Here is an 18,391-nt window from a genome sequence, read left to right as displayed (position 1 = left end):
GTACCCCAGATAAGAGCAAAATTTTGATTAGAGTAAATTTGATTATCTGTTAGTCATCCTTAGTTTTTTCCTAGGGAAAATACTTTCCAAATTTTTTTTTTTGTAGTTACAAAAGGCAATTTCCTTATGGAAACACTGAAAATGCAATCAAGTATTGATGTTACAGATATTTACAACTAAGGGGTTGCCACTGTTAATATTGTAAACTTCTATCATTCCCGTATGTGCACACAGGTATGTACATAACTATGTATGTATGTAAATATATGTGCCTGTTATATGTGCATACACGCATATACAGAAATATATAAATGCTTTGATTTTTACTATTTTAACTAATATTTTTATAAGCATCTTTACACTATCATGATAATTTCTTCAGAAATCTTATTTTTAAATGATGTATTTTATTCCATTTTATGAACAAACATTGGATGTTTCCTTCTTTTGTGTCATTAAATTATTGCAATGAACATTTTTGTGAATAAATATATCTATACTTTTGGTGGGTGTTAATTTAAAATAAATTCCCAAAGCATAATTTTTGGATCAAAATATGAACATTTCACCTTTTATTAGGTTTTTTTCAAAATTACTGATGAGGAAGTTATGCCCATTAGTCTCCCACTAATGGTGTGTGTGTTTGGACACCATATTCAGACTAATGCTATTCATTTTCAATCATACTGAAATATACTATATTCAAAAAGAAAAGATAAAATCATGTTTTATCTTCATTTCTTTAAGTAATGAAGAGATAGGTCATGTCTTCATATTTATAAATAGAGGCCCGGTGCACAAAATAGAGGGGGGGGGCCTTGAGCCTAGTCTGTGCCCTCTCACAGTCCGGGAGCCCCACGATGGATTGCCCCAAAGAGGTAGGCCCTGCCCACCAAGCCAGGTCTCCACGATGGATCGCCCCACAGAGGGAGGCCCCACCCACCCACCTGCTGCAGCGCCACCACTGGGCAGCCTGGGCCTCCCTCTTTGGGGCGATTGTGGAGCCCTCCGATTGATCGCCCCACCAGCCAGTGGCCTGGGCCTCCCTCTGCAAGGTGATCATGCAATCGATCGTGCCCCTGCAAAGGGTTGCCCTGCCCACCCGCCACAGCCACCAGTAGGTGGTCTGAACCTCCCTCTTTGGGGTGATTTTGGAGCCTCTGATTGATTGATCACCCCACTGGCCGGTGGCCTGGGCCTCCCTCTGCAGGGCTATCATGGGGCGATGGCCATGCCATCAACCAATCGCATTGCACCTGCCTTGGCTGGCCTGGCACCAGTCGGTGTCACAGCGTGGTCGTCTGGAAGGTGGTCCGGAAGGTCATTCTGCTGCTCGGTCGTTTGGTCGATTTGCATATTATGCTTTTATTATTATAGGTGACTACATTTTTCTTTGTAAATTATAATTGAGTTTTCTGCCCATTTTCCTCTTGGGTTATTATATTTTTTCTTAAGGATTTATGAGGTCTTTCTCTTTTTTTAAATATTTTATTGATTTTTTTATAGAGAAGAAAGGAGAGGGATAGAAAGCCAGAAACATAGATGAGAGAGATCGATCAGCTGCCTCTTGCACGCCCCTCACTGGGGATGTGCCCGCAACCAAGGTACATGCCCTTGACCGGAATCGAACCTGGAACCCTTCAGTCCGCAGGCCGACGCTCTATCCGCTGAGCCAAGCCGGTTCGGCAGGTCTTTCTTTTTGTATTAAAAAAAATTGTCATTTAAGCTAAGAACATTTTCCCAGTAGTTTTTTAGAGTGTGCTTATAACCTTTACTTATGTGTCAAAATTTATGAATTTAGAATTAGCCATTTCTCTCTTTTATGACATATATTGACATGTGTACACACATATTACAGACATGTGTGTGTATATTTTATTGTCTATGTGTATATATTCAAAGCTCAAAAGTAGTCTTTAGCCCTAGCTGGTTTGGCTCAGTGGCCTGCAGACTGATGGATCGTGGGTCAAGAGCATGTACCTGGGTTGCAGGCTTGATCCCCAGCCCTGGTTGGGGCACCTGTAGCAGGGCTGCATGCAGGAGGCAACCAATTGATATATCTCTCTCACATTGATGTTTCTGCCTCTCCCCCTCCCTTCCACTCTCTCTAAAAATCAATGGAAAAATATCCTTGAGTGAGGATTAACAACAACAACAACAAAAGTTGTCTTTATTTCAAAATATAAAAAGATACCTTTTGGTACTTTTAGTCTCGTATTTTTATAGTTTCATTTTTATATTTCATCCTTGATCCTTCTAGAATTTAAGCTGGTGTAAGGAATGAGATTGGGATTCAGCTTATCTTTCCAAATGGTCAAATAGTTGTCTTAATACCATTCAGTGAAGTCATCTGTCTTTGAACTGTCAGCCTAAATATGTACTGAAATCCCTTATCTCCTTGGGTCTATTTCTAAACTCTTTAAACTGTTTCATTGATCAGCCTGTCCATTCCAACAGTAGTTCTGCACTGTTAACCACATTTTTCAAAGATTCCCTGTCATTATTTAGTCTATTTATTCTGTCATTGACTGAAAATATATATGGGAATGCCCCATTGCATTTCCAATGGGATTTTATTCATATTGTATCTTTCCATATCATCTGACACATAAAAACCCATTATTGTTGTATTTAATCAGGGGTTTAAATATTCTATATAATAAAAGCCAAATATGCAAATTGTCCCCTTGGGCATTTGTTTGACAAGGAGTTTGACCGGGAGACCAGGAGTTGGACTGCTTGCTATGATGTATGCTGACCACCAGGGGGCAGCATGGAACATGGCACGCGTAGGTGACATGCTGCAACCTCTCCCTGGCTACCTGGGGGCAAGAGTGACCGGGGACGGAGATAAAGTGAGAGTGCAGGGTGTCTGCCAAGCTCTCTCTCACTCCCCCTGCTACCCTCCCCTGGGATGCCCACCCCACACCTGCGTGGCCTCTTCTGGGTGAGCCAGGCCACAGCAGCTGGGACCACAAGAGCCGGTCAGGCTCCCTGTGGGTTAGCACAGGAGCTGGTCTGCAAGGCTGGCTGGGAGAGAGCATGCTGGCCACCAGGCTTCCGTGCAGCACTGCTGGGTGGCCCAGAGGCCCACACTGTGCCCCAGCCTGTGGCCGCACTCACTGCATCTTCGCGGGGGACTTGGGCACCATGACTCAGGCGAAGGGGGCCATGTGAGGGCCCAAGAGCTGCCCAGGGCCCAGAGGTGAGGTGGGACCTGCCCTTCCACGCCAGATGCTTGTGCTTTGATCACTGGCCAGGCCTAGGGACAGTACCTATGCATGGATTTCGTGCACCGGGCCTCTACTTATTGATATAAAATGACAAACTTTCTCATTTGAGATATTTTGCTAGAAAGCTAACTAGATATATTCTAAAGCAGTTTTTCATGTTTTCTTTTGATGTTCATTTCCCAACTACACCTTTTTCTAACTTTGTATTTTTAATCTCTTAGTATTTTACTGAAATTAATTCAATCTGATTTTTAATAATTAATAAAGTAACTTAATTACATTTACTATCGTAACTATTTACATGTATTTCTGCCATCTTATTTAATATATTGTGCTGTGTTAGACTATTTTTTAAAATTATTGTTTGCATTACTGACTATACTCTCATGTTTGGTATGATCTTTTCTGGGAAATTCAGAAAGTATGATATCTTCCTTTAATTCTATTGTTATTTAATTCTATTTGTGAGTATCACAAAAATTTTCAAATTATTCTTAAACCTAACATTGTCAGAACCTGTAGCATAGTATGATTTTTAGTTTTTCATTATCTTTATGGAAGACAGCCTTATATGCCATAACCCCAATCCTCATCATAATCTTTGTTTTATAAACTCTGCTGTTGATATTTCCTTTCTTTTTGTTCTTCCTAATTTCCTTCCTTATTACCTTTATTTCTTCTGTCCTATTTTAATTATTTTATAAAAATGCAACATTTGGAAAACTACACACAAAAAAATACAGAGTGCAATTAACCAAAAACAAGTAGAAAATATTCTTAAGGTAACCATTCAGCCCAGAAAGAATTCCAGCTCACAGTCTAATCAGTACCTCTTTCCCGTCACCAGTTAACCAATAACAACTGTCATAGTAATAACTACCTAGATTTTCTTTATTGTTTTTATCATGTAAGCACATCTTTCTATCAGTTATTTTTCCTACTTTTAAATGTTGACATAAATGAATTGTACAGAATATAAGCTTTTATGCCTTCTTCAGGTTAATATTATATTTTTGAGATTCATCTTTGTTTCTGCCTGTAATTGTAGTTTATAGTTTATGATGAGACTTCTACTTCATCCTTATGTTTGTTCCTCTTTATGTAACCTGCATTTTCCTTTTAGATTGCTTTTGAGATATTTCTCTTTATCACTTATGTTGAGCAAGTTGGTTATGATGTACTTAGGTATAATTTTCTTTATGATTTTTGTGCTTTGGGGTCATAGAACTTCTTGGATATATGGGTTCATAGTTTTAATGAAATATTTGAAAATATCATCCATTATTTTCTCAGATATTTTTTTCTGTCTCTTCCTCTCAAGTCTGTCTTCAGAGATTTTAATTCATGTATATTGGAGTTGGAATTATCCTTGGAGTTGTTCCATAGCTCACCAAGGGCCTTTTCTTTTTCCTCACTTATTCTCTGTTTTTTAAAAAATATATATTTTTATTGATTTAAGAGAGGAAGAGAGAGGGAGAGAGATATAGAAACATCAATGATGAGAGAGAATCATTGATAGGCTGCCTCCTGCATGCCCTGCCGGAAGTCAATTCCAGCATGTCATAATTGCAAGAGTTTCATCAAAAGGTAGATGGAACTTGGGGTCTCAAAAAGGGCTGAGTCACATATGTTGTCACCTGTTGGGAATGGCTGAGGGCATTTCCCCAAACCTGAAAAGGATATTAAATTGCTTGCTTGCTGCCAGACAGCTCAGGGCATCTTAATCTATGTTATTGCCTCCTACTGGCCAAACACCTGAACAGCGGTAGGCAAATTCTTCCAATCTGACAATGGATTCTGTAAGAAACCCTGCCCTTTGAAGTATATATCTACCTTGCCTTAGGACAAATTGTGTTAATAAAAAGCAAGGGGTCCTGAGATGAGGAGAACTTAGTTCCTTTAGCTAAGTCTTCTCTGACTCCCTATAATGCCTTTCAAAATTATGTTTTGTCTCTGGACTCTTATTTATGCACAGCCCTTCTCTAGATTTCTGAACCCTTCTAGATGCCAGATCAAAACTACTGGCAATGCCCCCCACTTGGGGATCGAGCCCACAACCCAGGCATGCCCCTTGACTGGAATCGAACTGTGATCTCCTAGTTAATAGGTCAATGCTCAACCAAGGAGCCACACTGGCTGGGCTATTCTGTTTTAATTTGAATAGTTTCTATTGCTACAGCTTCAAATTCACCAGTCTTTTCTTTTGCAGTATCTAATCTGCCACAGTTCCTATCAGGTATGATTTTCATCTCAGCCACTGTTTTTAATCTCTAGAAATTCCATTTGGATATTTTTTATATTTGCTATGTTTCTAGTTAACATGGAAAATCCTTATTTTATCTTTTGGAAGTTGTGGATACCTGCACAATAATAATATTTTTGTAACACGACCGTTCATATTATTATTCCATTTGTGCCACTTGGATTGGTTTCTATCAATTGACTTCTTCTATTGGTCATCATTTTCTGCTTCTTTTCATGAATTGGGAAGGGTCTGAAATTTTACCTCACTTGCACTTAATAAGTTAGCTAGTCACAATTCCATGGCTGCTGCCAGAAGACAGACTCCCAGGCCAGAGATGAAGTATAACTTATTATTCAGAGCAATAGCAGTAGCCAGACTACTTGCACTTGTTTCCTGAGCCTCAGTGCCCACTGGGTGACCAAGTGGTACTTGCACACTCGGTGGGTTGTATTATGGAGAGGACGCTTGACCTTAGATAATTGGACTATTTTGTAATGGACAGTGAGCACGTCTGTCCCTTGGGGGAGGTACACTATTCTTATCTTCCAAGGCTGTAAGCAAGCCTGCTGTTCGCTCCAGAGGGAGACAGTTTTCTGTCTTTGAAGATTGTTCACTATACAACCATCCTGGAAAAGACTGGCCAAACAAAGGCAATCACCCTCTGTAAAATATACAAAACGGAAGAGATGCATGGAGATTTGTCTTGTAATGCTTTTTTATACCCAGTCATTTTGTCTATTACTCTGATGGGCATGAGATATATTTAGATTTCTATACATATTTTTGAGCTTTATTCTAGGATCAGTTAAGTTATTCAGAAACAGTTTGAACTTTTTAAATCTTGCTTTTAAGCTGAATTGGGGGAGGACAAGAGCAGCACTTAATATATTGCTAGTTTTGGTCCACTATTGAGGCAAAGTCCTTCTAAGCCCTCCACGAATTTATACATTTTCCAGTATGGCTGGAACAGGCATTTCTCCCAGAACCTCTGGAAACTTCAGATATTCTCTCAAATCCTTTAGTGTTCTTTATCCAGCCTCTCATGCTTGCACTGGTAATTTATAATCATGCATGCACTGATCAGTACTCAGCCAAAGACTTGAGGGATTCCCTTTGTAGATCTCTAAAATGTTCCCTCTGTGGAGCTCTTTCTTCTGTGCTTGGCCCTGAAAATAACTAGATACCTTGGCCTTCCAAGAATTTTAGCTCTGTCTCCTCAACTCAGGAGTCTGTTGAGCTCTGCCTGAGTTCCTCCTCTCTGCATTTTGGTCTGGGAAGTCTCTCCCAGCATTTATCTGGGACATCACATGACTCTCCTCATTTCCTGGCTTAGGTTATCACAGAGACATTAAATTTTAATGTTAATTGGTGTTTTTATTCTCCACAATGCCAATGTGCCTGGAAAAATAGCACAATTAATTTACCTCATCCCAATACATGCCATTATTGTAGTGTATTTTAATTTGTGATATATCTTTTAAAATTTAATATCTCAATTATACTGTTTTAGTATATCTTAACTCCCACAATACATTGCTATTATAATAATCATCATTATTGATTTGTTCCATCAATATTCATTTAGACTTATTTAATAATTACCATTGACCTTGCTTTTAATTCCTTCCTTCATCTTTGACCTTCTAACTGAAATTGGTATCATCTTACCTTAAGAACACCAGAATTTCTCCAGTGATGAAATTTTCTTTTATTGGTCTGAAACATCCTTAATTAACCTTTATTCTTAAAATATATATTTTCCCTGGATTTAGAATTCTTGGTTAGCAATTTTATCTTGCATCATCTTTTTATTTTCATCATATCTATTGAAAAGTCAGCTGTCTAAATGTTTAAAGATTGCTTTTTGTGTGTTCTGTTTATCTTTGATTTTCAATAGTTATGCTATGATGGGCCTAGTTGTGAATTTATTTTGCTTATAGTTCAAAGAACTTTTGAAACACATGGCTTGATATCCTTTAACACTATAAAAAAAATCTCACCAGAATTTGTTTAAATATTACTTCTGCCAAATTTTCTGTGATAGACTGTCATTTCATCTTCCATGTCTTTTCCTTTTCTGTAGTGTTTGCTACTCTGTGTTTCTCTTTTGGATATGTTTTTTTAGATATACTGTTTTTATTTTAGATATATATTTTGTGACATAACTTCACATTCACAATTTTTCTTTCATCTATATCTAAATATGCTATTAAACCGCAAATTCATTCATTGAATTCTTCATTTCAGTTGTGGCATCTTCTACTTTTAGATTTCTTTTCCTCTTTTTTTGTTTTGAATTTCTAGTTCTCAGATCATTTTTTTCAATCTTGTTTTTCTTTATATATGGCTTTTGTGTTTTATAATTTGTTTATAACTCTAATATTTTCAGCCCTAGTGGCTTGCCACTCTTGACTGTTTGTTTGATTTTCATATTACTTTGTTTTCTCATTTATTCTAGCTATTTCTTATATGTGTGCTGAATATTATATTTAGCAAATTGCTTATGAAAATTGTTTAAAACTTGTAGCACTCTCTTTTTCATCTAGTAAATATTTTACATTTGCTTTTCTTAGGTGGCTAGAGGAACTAGCAATCTGGGTTGGTTTTAATTTAATTGAGGGATTGAGATGATTTAAAGCTGGTCAGCAGTCTTTCAGAAAGCTTATCTGCTGGTTCATTTTTTCTGCTACAGTACATATCTTTGGGGTTTCAACCCAAGAAACGGGGGATTTACCAGAGCCCCTTACACTTCTGAGCAATGTGATTCAAGATACCTTCTGAAGAATCAGCAAATGCCTTAAGGTAAAAACAGTTTCAAATTCTGAACTCACATTTCTGGATATCCATTTTCTCCTATAAGCCAGCCAGACAATGCTCTATCTCTTAAACCTCTCTGATGCCTTTAATCAGACTCTTGCTCTCTGTGTCTCTGTCTTTCTCTGTCTCTGAGACATATACAAATATTTGTTCTATGTTGTCTTCAGTGAGAATAATGGAGTTATGGTCTAATTTATTTAAAATTTTATTACTAAGAGCAAAGTGTCTCCATCTTTGTAATTATAAAAAGCCCTTACTATAATTTTAAAAGGTAAAAACAAACATTTAAATAAGATATTTGATACTAATTTGAAACAATCACTACAACATTTTCATATATATAACGAGTCTCTTATCATTCAGTCCTTCTTAACTCTATCTTTCTCAAGCTTGAAGTTTTCTTTCCTTTCTATATTTATTGCTTTTGCACAGTCCTCTGTTAGTTTATTCAGAATGAGTACTTGGGTGGTATATTTTCTTAATCTTTGTATTACTGAGAAAATATTACCCTTGACTTCATGCATGAATAATAATTTCACTAAATATAGAAACTGTGTTATTTGGAGCTCTGGAAATGTTATTCCGTTTTCTTCTACTGTTTAGAGTTATGGAAGAAGAAAGCTAAGGGTAATCTGATTTTGTTGATTAGTTTTTTAAACTGATTTTTGACTTTCCTATTTGCTTTAAAAGCTTTTCCTTATCATTGATCTCCATAAATTCTGTGAGCCCTTATAGATTTCTGTTCTCCTTTGTGTTTTCATTATCTTTCCCCATAAATATAATATGTACCTTTGTCTTTTAGATAGAGGAACTGGTTTGCTTTAGGAAAACTTTTTTGTGTTATTTTTCATTTTTGTTTTCTCTGTCTCTCTTCCTTGTATTCCAAGAATATGTAGCTCTAGTATCCTGGATCTATTTTCTATATGTCTCACATTTATTCTCATTGTTATTATATCCTAATTTAAATAGTTGTAAACTCAATACCTATAGAGTTCAGGCAGTAAAAATAAATAAATAAAGCCAGGCTTGTACAAAAGTAATGAGTGATGAGGATTATGGAGAGCAAATGCCTCTTCTAAATGTAGCCACTACTAATCACCTGGTATTCAGCTCTAATAAAAGACTACCAGATTCCATTTTTTCCAGAGAACTAAAATTTGAGTTTATAAAATGTGATATCCTACAATAGAAACAACAACAACAACTTGAAAGAGGACCTCATAACTTACCATTGGGATGATCTTGGTCACACACTGAATGATCTGTTACTTCACTGTCATTTGCAATATTGTCATCTTTTGCAGAATCTGACACGACAAACAAGTAAAACCTCTAGTCAGCATTTTTAATCAGAAAAGAGAGCAGCTTCCAGCACTAATATGATAGATTTATATTTGGCGGGATAGCACTTATTTTTAAAATAGCATTAAAATACTTACATATTTTCACCTATAAATACAATTTTCTGAAAACACTACATGATATATCTGAATAAATGAAATAGGTCTTTCATTTATTCTACAAAGTTTGCAAAATAAAGATGGTAGAGTTTGTTGGGATATATATATGTATTTTTGCAACAAAGAAGAAAATATAAGCAGGCTTTATACATCAGTGAAAGTTTTAGGAGAATTGTGCAAAAGAATATGAAAAGAAGGCAAAATAGAGAAATTAAAAGAATGTCTAATTTTAATGTGCTTAATGCTTCCATTACTGTAGTTGTTCATATTTGGGGGCTTGAGTCAGTAAGAAAGCCAAATGCGGACGTTTGAAATCCAGTGGTAATTAAGTTCATCTTTCTCAGGAACTGTACCAGTAGAACAATGGGAAAGGGGGAAGATGCAAACCTTCTGTTCTGGGCAATTTCATCCTCACCCCTGCATAGCACATTTAAATGTGAGATCAGCATAAGTTCTTTTTTGGCCATCCTATATAATAAAAGCCTAATATGCAAATTGTCCCCTTGACTGCGAGTTTGATCAGGAGTTTGACCACTCCCTATGATGCGCACTGACCACCAGAGGGAGGCACGGAACATGGCGGGCTTCGGCGACACAGTGCTAGCAATGGGACGGGCGGTAGTGGAGGCGCTGCAGGCCACAATGGGCCGCGATGACAGTGGGACCATGGTGGGACGGTAGAGCAAGTGAGCGGGCGGCTCTAGGCCAAGGTGGGTACAAGCGGGGCCCGATCACCCTGCCGATCACCCCACAGACAGTGACCAGTGGTGGTGGCAGGGAGCAGGGCCATCACCTGGCTCCCAGGTGCTGAAGGAGCCAGGCGAGGGCCTGATGACTCAGGCCAAAGAGGGTGCACAAAGGGCTGGGGGTCCAGGTGCTGCCCAGGACCCAGAGGTCAGCTGGGACCTGCCCTTCCCTTCCAGATGCTCACATTTCGATCGCCGGCCAGGCCTAGGGACCAAAGCCATGCACATATTTCGTGCATCAGGCCTTTAGTATGATATACTTGACGATGGCTAAAAGGTTTCCAATGACTGCGGACTCTTGCAAAGCTAGAAAGTGTCCCCTATTAGATGTTTGAGAACTCTCTGGAGGCACCTTAAAAAACCACCATAAAAAACACGTGAGTAGTTCAGCAGGGAAATAGAAAATAGATCTTTCACTTATTCTACAAGTCTTTATTAAGGGCCAATTCTATGCCAGACACTGTTCTTGATTCCAGGGAGTCTACAGTAAACACAATACCAAATTTCTGCCCTCACAGAGGGTACAGTCTATTGGATATTTTCCATGCAGCTAAAAGGGTAGTAATCCAAAGATATAGACAGAAAATCATGAGTTAATCTTGTATGCACAGGGCCATGAAGAAATCTGGGGATGGTAGAATGGCACCTCTATAACTTACAAAGGGGGTCTCTCCTGAGCTCAGATTGCTCAGCGCTAACAGAGCTGATTTATGTGGAATCTAAAATAAATCATTTTATTTTTTGGTTTTCCTTTCCCTCTTTTCTCTATCTCTCTCCATACTAGGAGCTAGCTTTAAACAACTCTGCTTGGAATATTATGAGAAAATTTGTTTCTTGAACCTACCACAAGCAACATTTGATGGACAAGTGAGAAAACTGGGTAGTTAACATATGATTCAAATTTAATAACCAGTGAAGCAAGTATCCACCCAAAGTGTATGGTTTTAATTAACTGCAGATAAATCCCTCAAGGCAAATGTTTAATTATCTGCACAGCTTCTTATTTATTTCTGAGACTGACAAAAACTTTCAAAGTCCAAATTTGGAAGCAAAACTAAGCATAGACACATTTTCCAAACTGTTACTGCGCTCATGTCAAATTGTTTTAAACCAGCTGCCATTAAAATATGCCTTCTTAATTTTGAATCTAACATGTGGTTTAAAAAATAGCCTTTGAATACTTTTTTTTTTTACATTAGCACTGAAAATGAACAACTGAAAAAGGTACTAGATGGATTAGGCTAAATTTTAGTTTTGAAAGTGTTTTAGATTTATTTATAAAATATGATTTATATCATTCAACATTATAATCTTGTGTACATTTTGCTCATAGTTAAAATTTGTTCATTTATTCTCATTAATTCATTATGCTTTTTAATTTACATGAATATTTACATAAATCAAATATTACAAAAGAAATGTCTTAAAAAGTGGTTTACATTGATTTTACAAATTTATGATCTAATGATTCACATATGATAGGTGAAAGTATTTAAAAAGCTAATCAATAGACTGTACCTGTTTTGTCACCAAAATCTGTGTCTTTAACACATGAATTGACCCTTAAATTTCAATTCCCTTAAGGAATTGCTGTAACATTGCTAAGGCACCTCTGACCTTATGTGCTCTAATCTATACAATGTAATTTATTGAATCCAAGAGTCCATCGTTATTTGCAATATTTTTTGTGTGTAGCATTAGAAAAAAATTCAACCAAATGAACTATAATACACTATCAATTCTAAGAAGCTATTCTAGTTTCAGAAATAAATTATATGAAAGACTATGCATCATAGAAATATGACATTGGAGTATATTCTATGTGTATAGAAATATATACCTTTAAGTAATGTTAAGGATTTCATTCATATCAACATGACTCCACGTTCATTTTGTCTTGTATGTGAGCCTATTCTCCAAAAATGTTTCCACACACACACACACACACATGCTGTATGTACAGCAACAAAGCAGGGTAGCAAGCATAAGCTCATGACAGAATCCACAGCTAACCGGGTGTCTATGGTAGATTGTTACCACTATGGTTCCTCTAGTAAAAAGGCTATTTGAATTCATTTCCAGTGTCATAAACTCCAGCTTAAATTTAGATCCTCAATGTTTTAAATCAGGAGCCCCATTACATCACGCTTGCTTGCAGGTTTGAAACAACAGTGGGACTTTTTTGCTTAGGAGGTGATTAAAGCTGCACTGTACATGTATATACAAAATTAGTATTCATAATGACAAAGAATGAACATATATGCAGTATCCATGGTCACTAAAAGGGCTTATGATTTCTATGTAAGTTCTATTAATGACCATGGAAAATGTATTTGTATATACTAAATTCTTGCATCACCTTGGATTCACATTTTTCAATTTTTATTTGTATTGAATTTATTGGGATGACATTGGTTAATACAATTATATAGTTTTTAAGTGTTAAATTCTATAATACATCATCTGTTTATTATATTGTGTGTTCACCACCTCAAGTTAAGTCTCCTTCTATCATTACTTATGGCCTCCTTACCCTCTTTTACTTTCTCCCACCTTCTTTCCCTCTGGTAATCACCATGCTGTCGTCTGTGTCTATAAGGTTTTTTTTTAAATTATTATTTCCTTCCACATTTTGATTCCAGAAATTACCATCTGGCAATGTTTTTAAAAAGTAAGAGTTATTAACTAATTCTGAGACTCAGTCTATGTTATTTTAATAGCAGAGAACTGGAATTAAATGTATATGTAGATTCTAAGTTTCAAAGTCTTTAAGACCAATATCCTATTAGAGATTTTTTTCAAATGCAATATTAAGTTGAATATTCAAGCCAAAGTTCTTAAGCTAGGCTGTCTTTCAAGATGAAAAAAACAAAAAAGCTTTCATACATTTTTTAAAAATCCTCATTTACAAAGTTGAAAAGAGTTCAAAAGAAAATTTAAACTAGATTAAAACTTAAAAAAACACACACACATAAATTCCAAAATGTAGGTTTTTAGTTTTTATTTTTATTGATTTCAGAGAGGGAGAAGGAGAGAAAGATAGAAACATCAGTGATGAGAGAATCATTGATTGACTGCCTCCTTCATGCCCCCTACTGGGGATTGACCACAATCTGGGCATGTGCCCTTGACTGGAATTGAACCCAGGACCCTTCAGTCCTCAGGCCAACATGTTATCCACTGAGCCAAACCAGCTAGGGCCAAAATGTAGGTTATTTTTAATGTAGTCAATTATACATCTACACAGAATAGTACATGTATAGGTTTAAGCTGTGATGGTAAATGACGAAACTATTGAATTTTTAATAAACACATCTAAACTATAAATAAAAATAAATGCTATTTCTTTCTAAGTACATTCCCTTAGCACAAAACTGCTTAATCTGAGGGGACCTCGGAATAGACTCTATAGGTCCACAAGCCCTTTAGAAATGATATGAAAAACTGTGTGCATATATTCATTCATATGTTCATTTTTCTGGGAGGAAATACCTTCCATAGTATTTTCATATGACCTCAACAAGCTTAAAAATTACTACAGACAATCATACCCTAATGCCCATGACACTGCCATCTTACAAAAGATTTTTACGACTATTATTAAGAAACTAGCTATAGAACTTGTTGCCCACTGCATTAATTCGTCAGTTATGGCAATTCTTGAACTTTTGAGGTAAATTTGGCTTGAAGAAACAGCCAAAAAATAAAGAGATGTGTTAATAAATGAGGAAGACAAACCAACTCACAAGAAAGACTTTGCATCCAATTTAGAGGGAACTAGAGTGTAAAAATCTAGTAATCATGATTAACTGTCTTTGAAGACATTTTCAAGCCCGGAGATGTACAAACGCCATCTATGAGAGAGGTTGCCCCTGATGACTATTTAGAGTAGTGGCAGGAGGTCATTAGAAACAGTTCTAATGGGTCTGAATAAAATAGTAAATGCTGTATAAAACACCTACATGTAAAGCATTCTCATCTGTAACGTAAACATCCGCCCACATGTACCTTAGCTTGATGTAAAAGTTGCACAGAAACCTGGATTTCCTTTGATTTTTGTAAACTGATGTGATTATACTAAGCAATTTATCCTGGCCTGCACATTGATTCACTGGCTTATTATGTAAGCAATTAGAACAGTTTTTTCTTTATTAAAAAGTGTGCTTATCCACAATAAACTAGAGTCTCCACAGCCAATTCTGGCTTCATTGAACCTCTTCAGTGGCTATTCCTCTATATAGGAAAAAATGTATTGTAATGCGTTCCCAGAGTATTCAGATGGCCATGATCTGAACCGTGCTTGGTCCCCTGAAGGTGGATATACAAGGCTAAATGATATTTTACTGAAAAGTAACTGGGTCCACAAGACAGGACATTGCCTTGAGCATCGGGAGGCCTGATGAACTATGGCCAGTCATTTATCTTCATTATGCTCTCATTAACCCCCATTAAAAGGCGGCCAATCACTCCCAGAGTTATTGAATCAGTCACTAACAGTTTTGAGATGATGTTGGGAAAACTACCATCATGCTCTACTAACTTTGTTTCTGCTAAAAAAAACCACACATATTTCTAATTCCAAATGATACATTTGTGCAAACCAGCTCATGCTTACATTAGAGGTGATATTCATCTGTAGGTTGTGATTGAAAATATGAGCAAATAGGAAAATCAGTCATGTTGGGATGGACACTGGCTTGGGTTAGGATCCTAGATTTACAACTACAAGCTTTGTAACTCTAGGACAACCCAGGCCCCTTACATAATCTCAGTTTCTGCACCCAGAAACTGAGGGTGGGGAGGCAGATAACCTCTCTTAAATACCGTACCATGCTAATCTCCAATTATCTTTGCTCAGAACAACACTTCTTTGTAAACATTCCCAGGGTTCCCTCATCTGTCTACCTCAGTTGGACAGTTCTCACTCTGAGACTTTCACTACTTATTTATAAAATATAGGTGAACAGTGGGAGAAGTAGTGCCATGTGACGTCAGTGCCACACTGGTCATCGCTAAGTCTGCAATCTGATGAAGAATCATCACCATGTAAAACAGAACAGCTGGATATGAAGCTGGGCTGGAACATGATGGAAAAAGAAATGCTTAATTACCCTTCCCATCAAGTTAATTTTTCCCGTTTGGCAAAGTAAACAAAGGCAAATCTGCTCTTGTTTTGGTTGTCTGTGACCTGCTCTCCTTGACCTCCATTCTTCTGATTCCGTTCTCTTCTTGCCTCCCTCTGCCTTGCTAAGCCTCCCACTGCAGGTTCTCTTGACATCATTAAAAAAAAAAATCTGGCCAGGCCACAGACATGTAAAGTAGCTATGGTTTTAAATATATACGGACTTGGAATTTATTAAATGTTCATGTATAAATCAGGAAGAATACAAGTGTTTTATTTAAACTTTGGTTTCCTTCCATCTGCTATTGAAAATTTTTTGTGACTGTACTACCAAGGGGACCTTCTTCAAAGGAGAAATGATGAGGGCTTTTTCGCTCCTAACTCTGAGCATGGTTACAACCACATCCTTGTCTCAGGACTTGTTTTGGAGAACCCAAAATAAGACAACCAAGAGTCACTAACCTGTCTCCTGCCACTTAATAGCAAAACTGTAAATGTTCACTCTACACTCCTGACTCTTATACCATGCAGCCTTTCACTAGGAAACATTGGGAAAATGTCTGCAACCTAAGGAGGGGAACAGGTTGCCATATTTGGCACCACATAATCCTGAGAGCTGGACCACAGTTGATTGGTGAGGGATGAACCCTGGGCAGTTGTCTACAGGTTGGCCAACAGACATTAAGGTAGCCTATCATGAGAGTTCCACCTATCAGGAGAGAATATTTTATGATGATGAAAGGAATCCATCAGCTCCTTTGTCCTGGAGTGTTTCATGGTAACATTTACAAAGAAAGTTTTAAAGTGTAGAGTGGTGTAAAGGCAGAGATTCACTGAAAGCGAAGGAGGCGGGGGGGGACACAAATCATGAATGAGGTAGAACAAAGAAGCATAAAGATTTACTTGGCAGCTTTATAAGAGTAGAAAGGTATTGAAAATCTAGGATACTTCTTGAGTGGATGACTGTTGGAGAAGCTTTGAGTGTCTAGAAGAACTGCTTGAGCTATTGCTGCCTCTCAAATAAATAACCCAGTTCATGAGGCTGTTAAAATTATTTCTCCACTCTCAGATTTTTCTACCAACTGAGGTGACCTCAACATGTGTCACTTTTGCATAATTCAAGAGTTTGACTCACTTACTTTATGGTTGTTAAAAGTCCATTATTTAATCATAATGTGTGTGTGTGTATATGTGTGTGTGTGTGTGTGTGTGTGTGTGTGTGTATAGTATATATGTATATAGTATATATATATTTTAAACATTTCTAAAATATTTTTCTTTTTCATACAAATATTATTCTAAGAAGTATGGCATTCTTTTAGATCCATTTTTTAAACACTCACCTTTTGGGGCATTTCAAATATACAGCAGCCTCATGCACCTTATACACAGATTGAAAGATACTGAATGCAGAAACTTAGAGAAAGTTAAAGAGGGGACTAGCCTTGTCATGCACAATAAAACAAGTTCAGCAAATTTAATTTTCAAGAATGACCCTGGTGGGGGGAAAAATCAGGTGATATCTGGCATTACAGGAAATGGAGTGTAGAGAGGCATTTGTATGATGAGGGCAATGTTTTGCCTCATAAACTGAGAAAAAAATTAAAACAAAATACTGTACAATGCTATTTATGGGGACCTTGGGAAGTATAGTAAGATTAACTTAAAAGTGCTATTTTCTATTTCTGGGAATGTTTTATTTTAATCTACTACTAATTTAGACTAGGTTTAACTATAAGGTCCAGAAATCATTATTATAGATTTTCCTAATGCAATGACTGACTATGTTAGTCTGCTCAGGCTGCCATAACGAAATAGCACAGATGAGGTGGCTTAAACAGCAGAAATTTATTTTCTCATAGTTCTGGAGGTAAGAAATTCAAGATCAGGTACTGGCTGACTGTTTCTAATGAGGGCCCTGTTTTGGCTTTCAGGAGGATGCCTTCTCATGTCCTCTCATGGCCTTTCCTCAGTGTGTATGTGTGGAGAGACAGCAATTGAGGTCTCTCTCTTCATCATGAGGGCCCTACCTTTGGGAGCTAGTAAAACCCTAACTACCTCCCAAAGACCCCATCTCCAAATACCATCACATTGGCTAGGGTTCAACTTATGACATTTGTGTTTGAGGGAAACAAACATTCTGCCCACAACACTGACATGAGCATTTGTGCACATGGCCATTTGGATGACTTATATAACTTTTGAGCATTAGCTTTCAAGCTGGTATTCCTGTTGTACATCAGAACAAAGTCTCAAAACAGAGTTGAAAATGGGATCTTCCCTAAATGCAAGGTTCCCCTTTCCCATTCCAATTCTCTTGAGTCAGTTTTCATCAACCTCTAAACTGCATCAAGTCGTCAGTGTTTGGATGGATGAAGAAGTGACAAGGGAATCTGGGGTAACAGCTAAGCCTTTATAACTGGCATAAGAGTTGACCAATCAGAATGGGATATCCACAGCACTGGGACAAGGGCAAGGAGCCCGCTGGTGTGCCTGGGATGGTGGTGTCCTGGGGAGGGGAATTACTTGCAAAGTGGGGAGTTAAGTCACTGTTTGCCAAAAATCATGTAACTATTTCAGTCTATCAAAATCCCTTGATATAGTGGCAGAATATCAGTTCTGTTTATGGTAGAGAACTATATCAATGAGTTTCAAAAAAAGATAATGTAAGTATTTTAATAATCAACAATCTCTGCTGTGCCGATATTGAAGAGAATGAGAAGTAGCTTTGTTGTTATAGACCCAAAAAGTCTACTGTGCAGGGATAG

General features: G+C 37.2%; 1 protein-coding gene across 2 annotated transcripts in view; it reads right to left on the bottom strand.

Annotated features, from left to right (window-relative positions):
• MACROD2 (mono-ADP ribosylhydrolase 2) overlaps nt 1–18,391 on the bottom strand; it is a 1,927,670-nt gene that overhangs the window by 78,208 nt on the left and 1,831,071 nt on the right. For both annotated transcript variants that reach the window (XM_036322176.1, XM_036322177.1), the window contains exon 14: nt 9,525–9,602. In XM_036322176.1, coding sequence (XP_036178069.1) covers nt 9,525–9,602 — 78 coding nt within the window. The remainder of the gene's footprint in view (nt 1–9,524; nt 9,603–18,391) is intronic.

Source organism: Myotis myotis, unplaced genomic scaffold (genome assembly GCF_014108235.1).
Source record: "Myotis myotis isolate mMyoMyo1 unplaced genomic scaffold, mMyoMyo1.p scaffold_m19_p_9, whole genome shotgun sequence".
Classification (NCBI taxonomy): Eukaryota; Metazoa; Chordata; class Mammalia; order Chiroptera; family Vespertilionidae; genus Myotis; species Myotis myotis.
The sequence above is the reverse complement of the archived record's forward strand: the minus strand, read 5'-3'. Positions and strand labels throughout refer to the sequence as shown.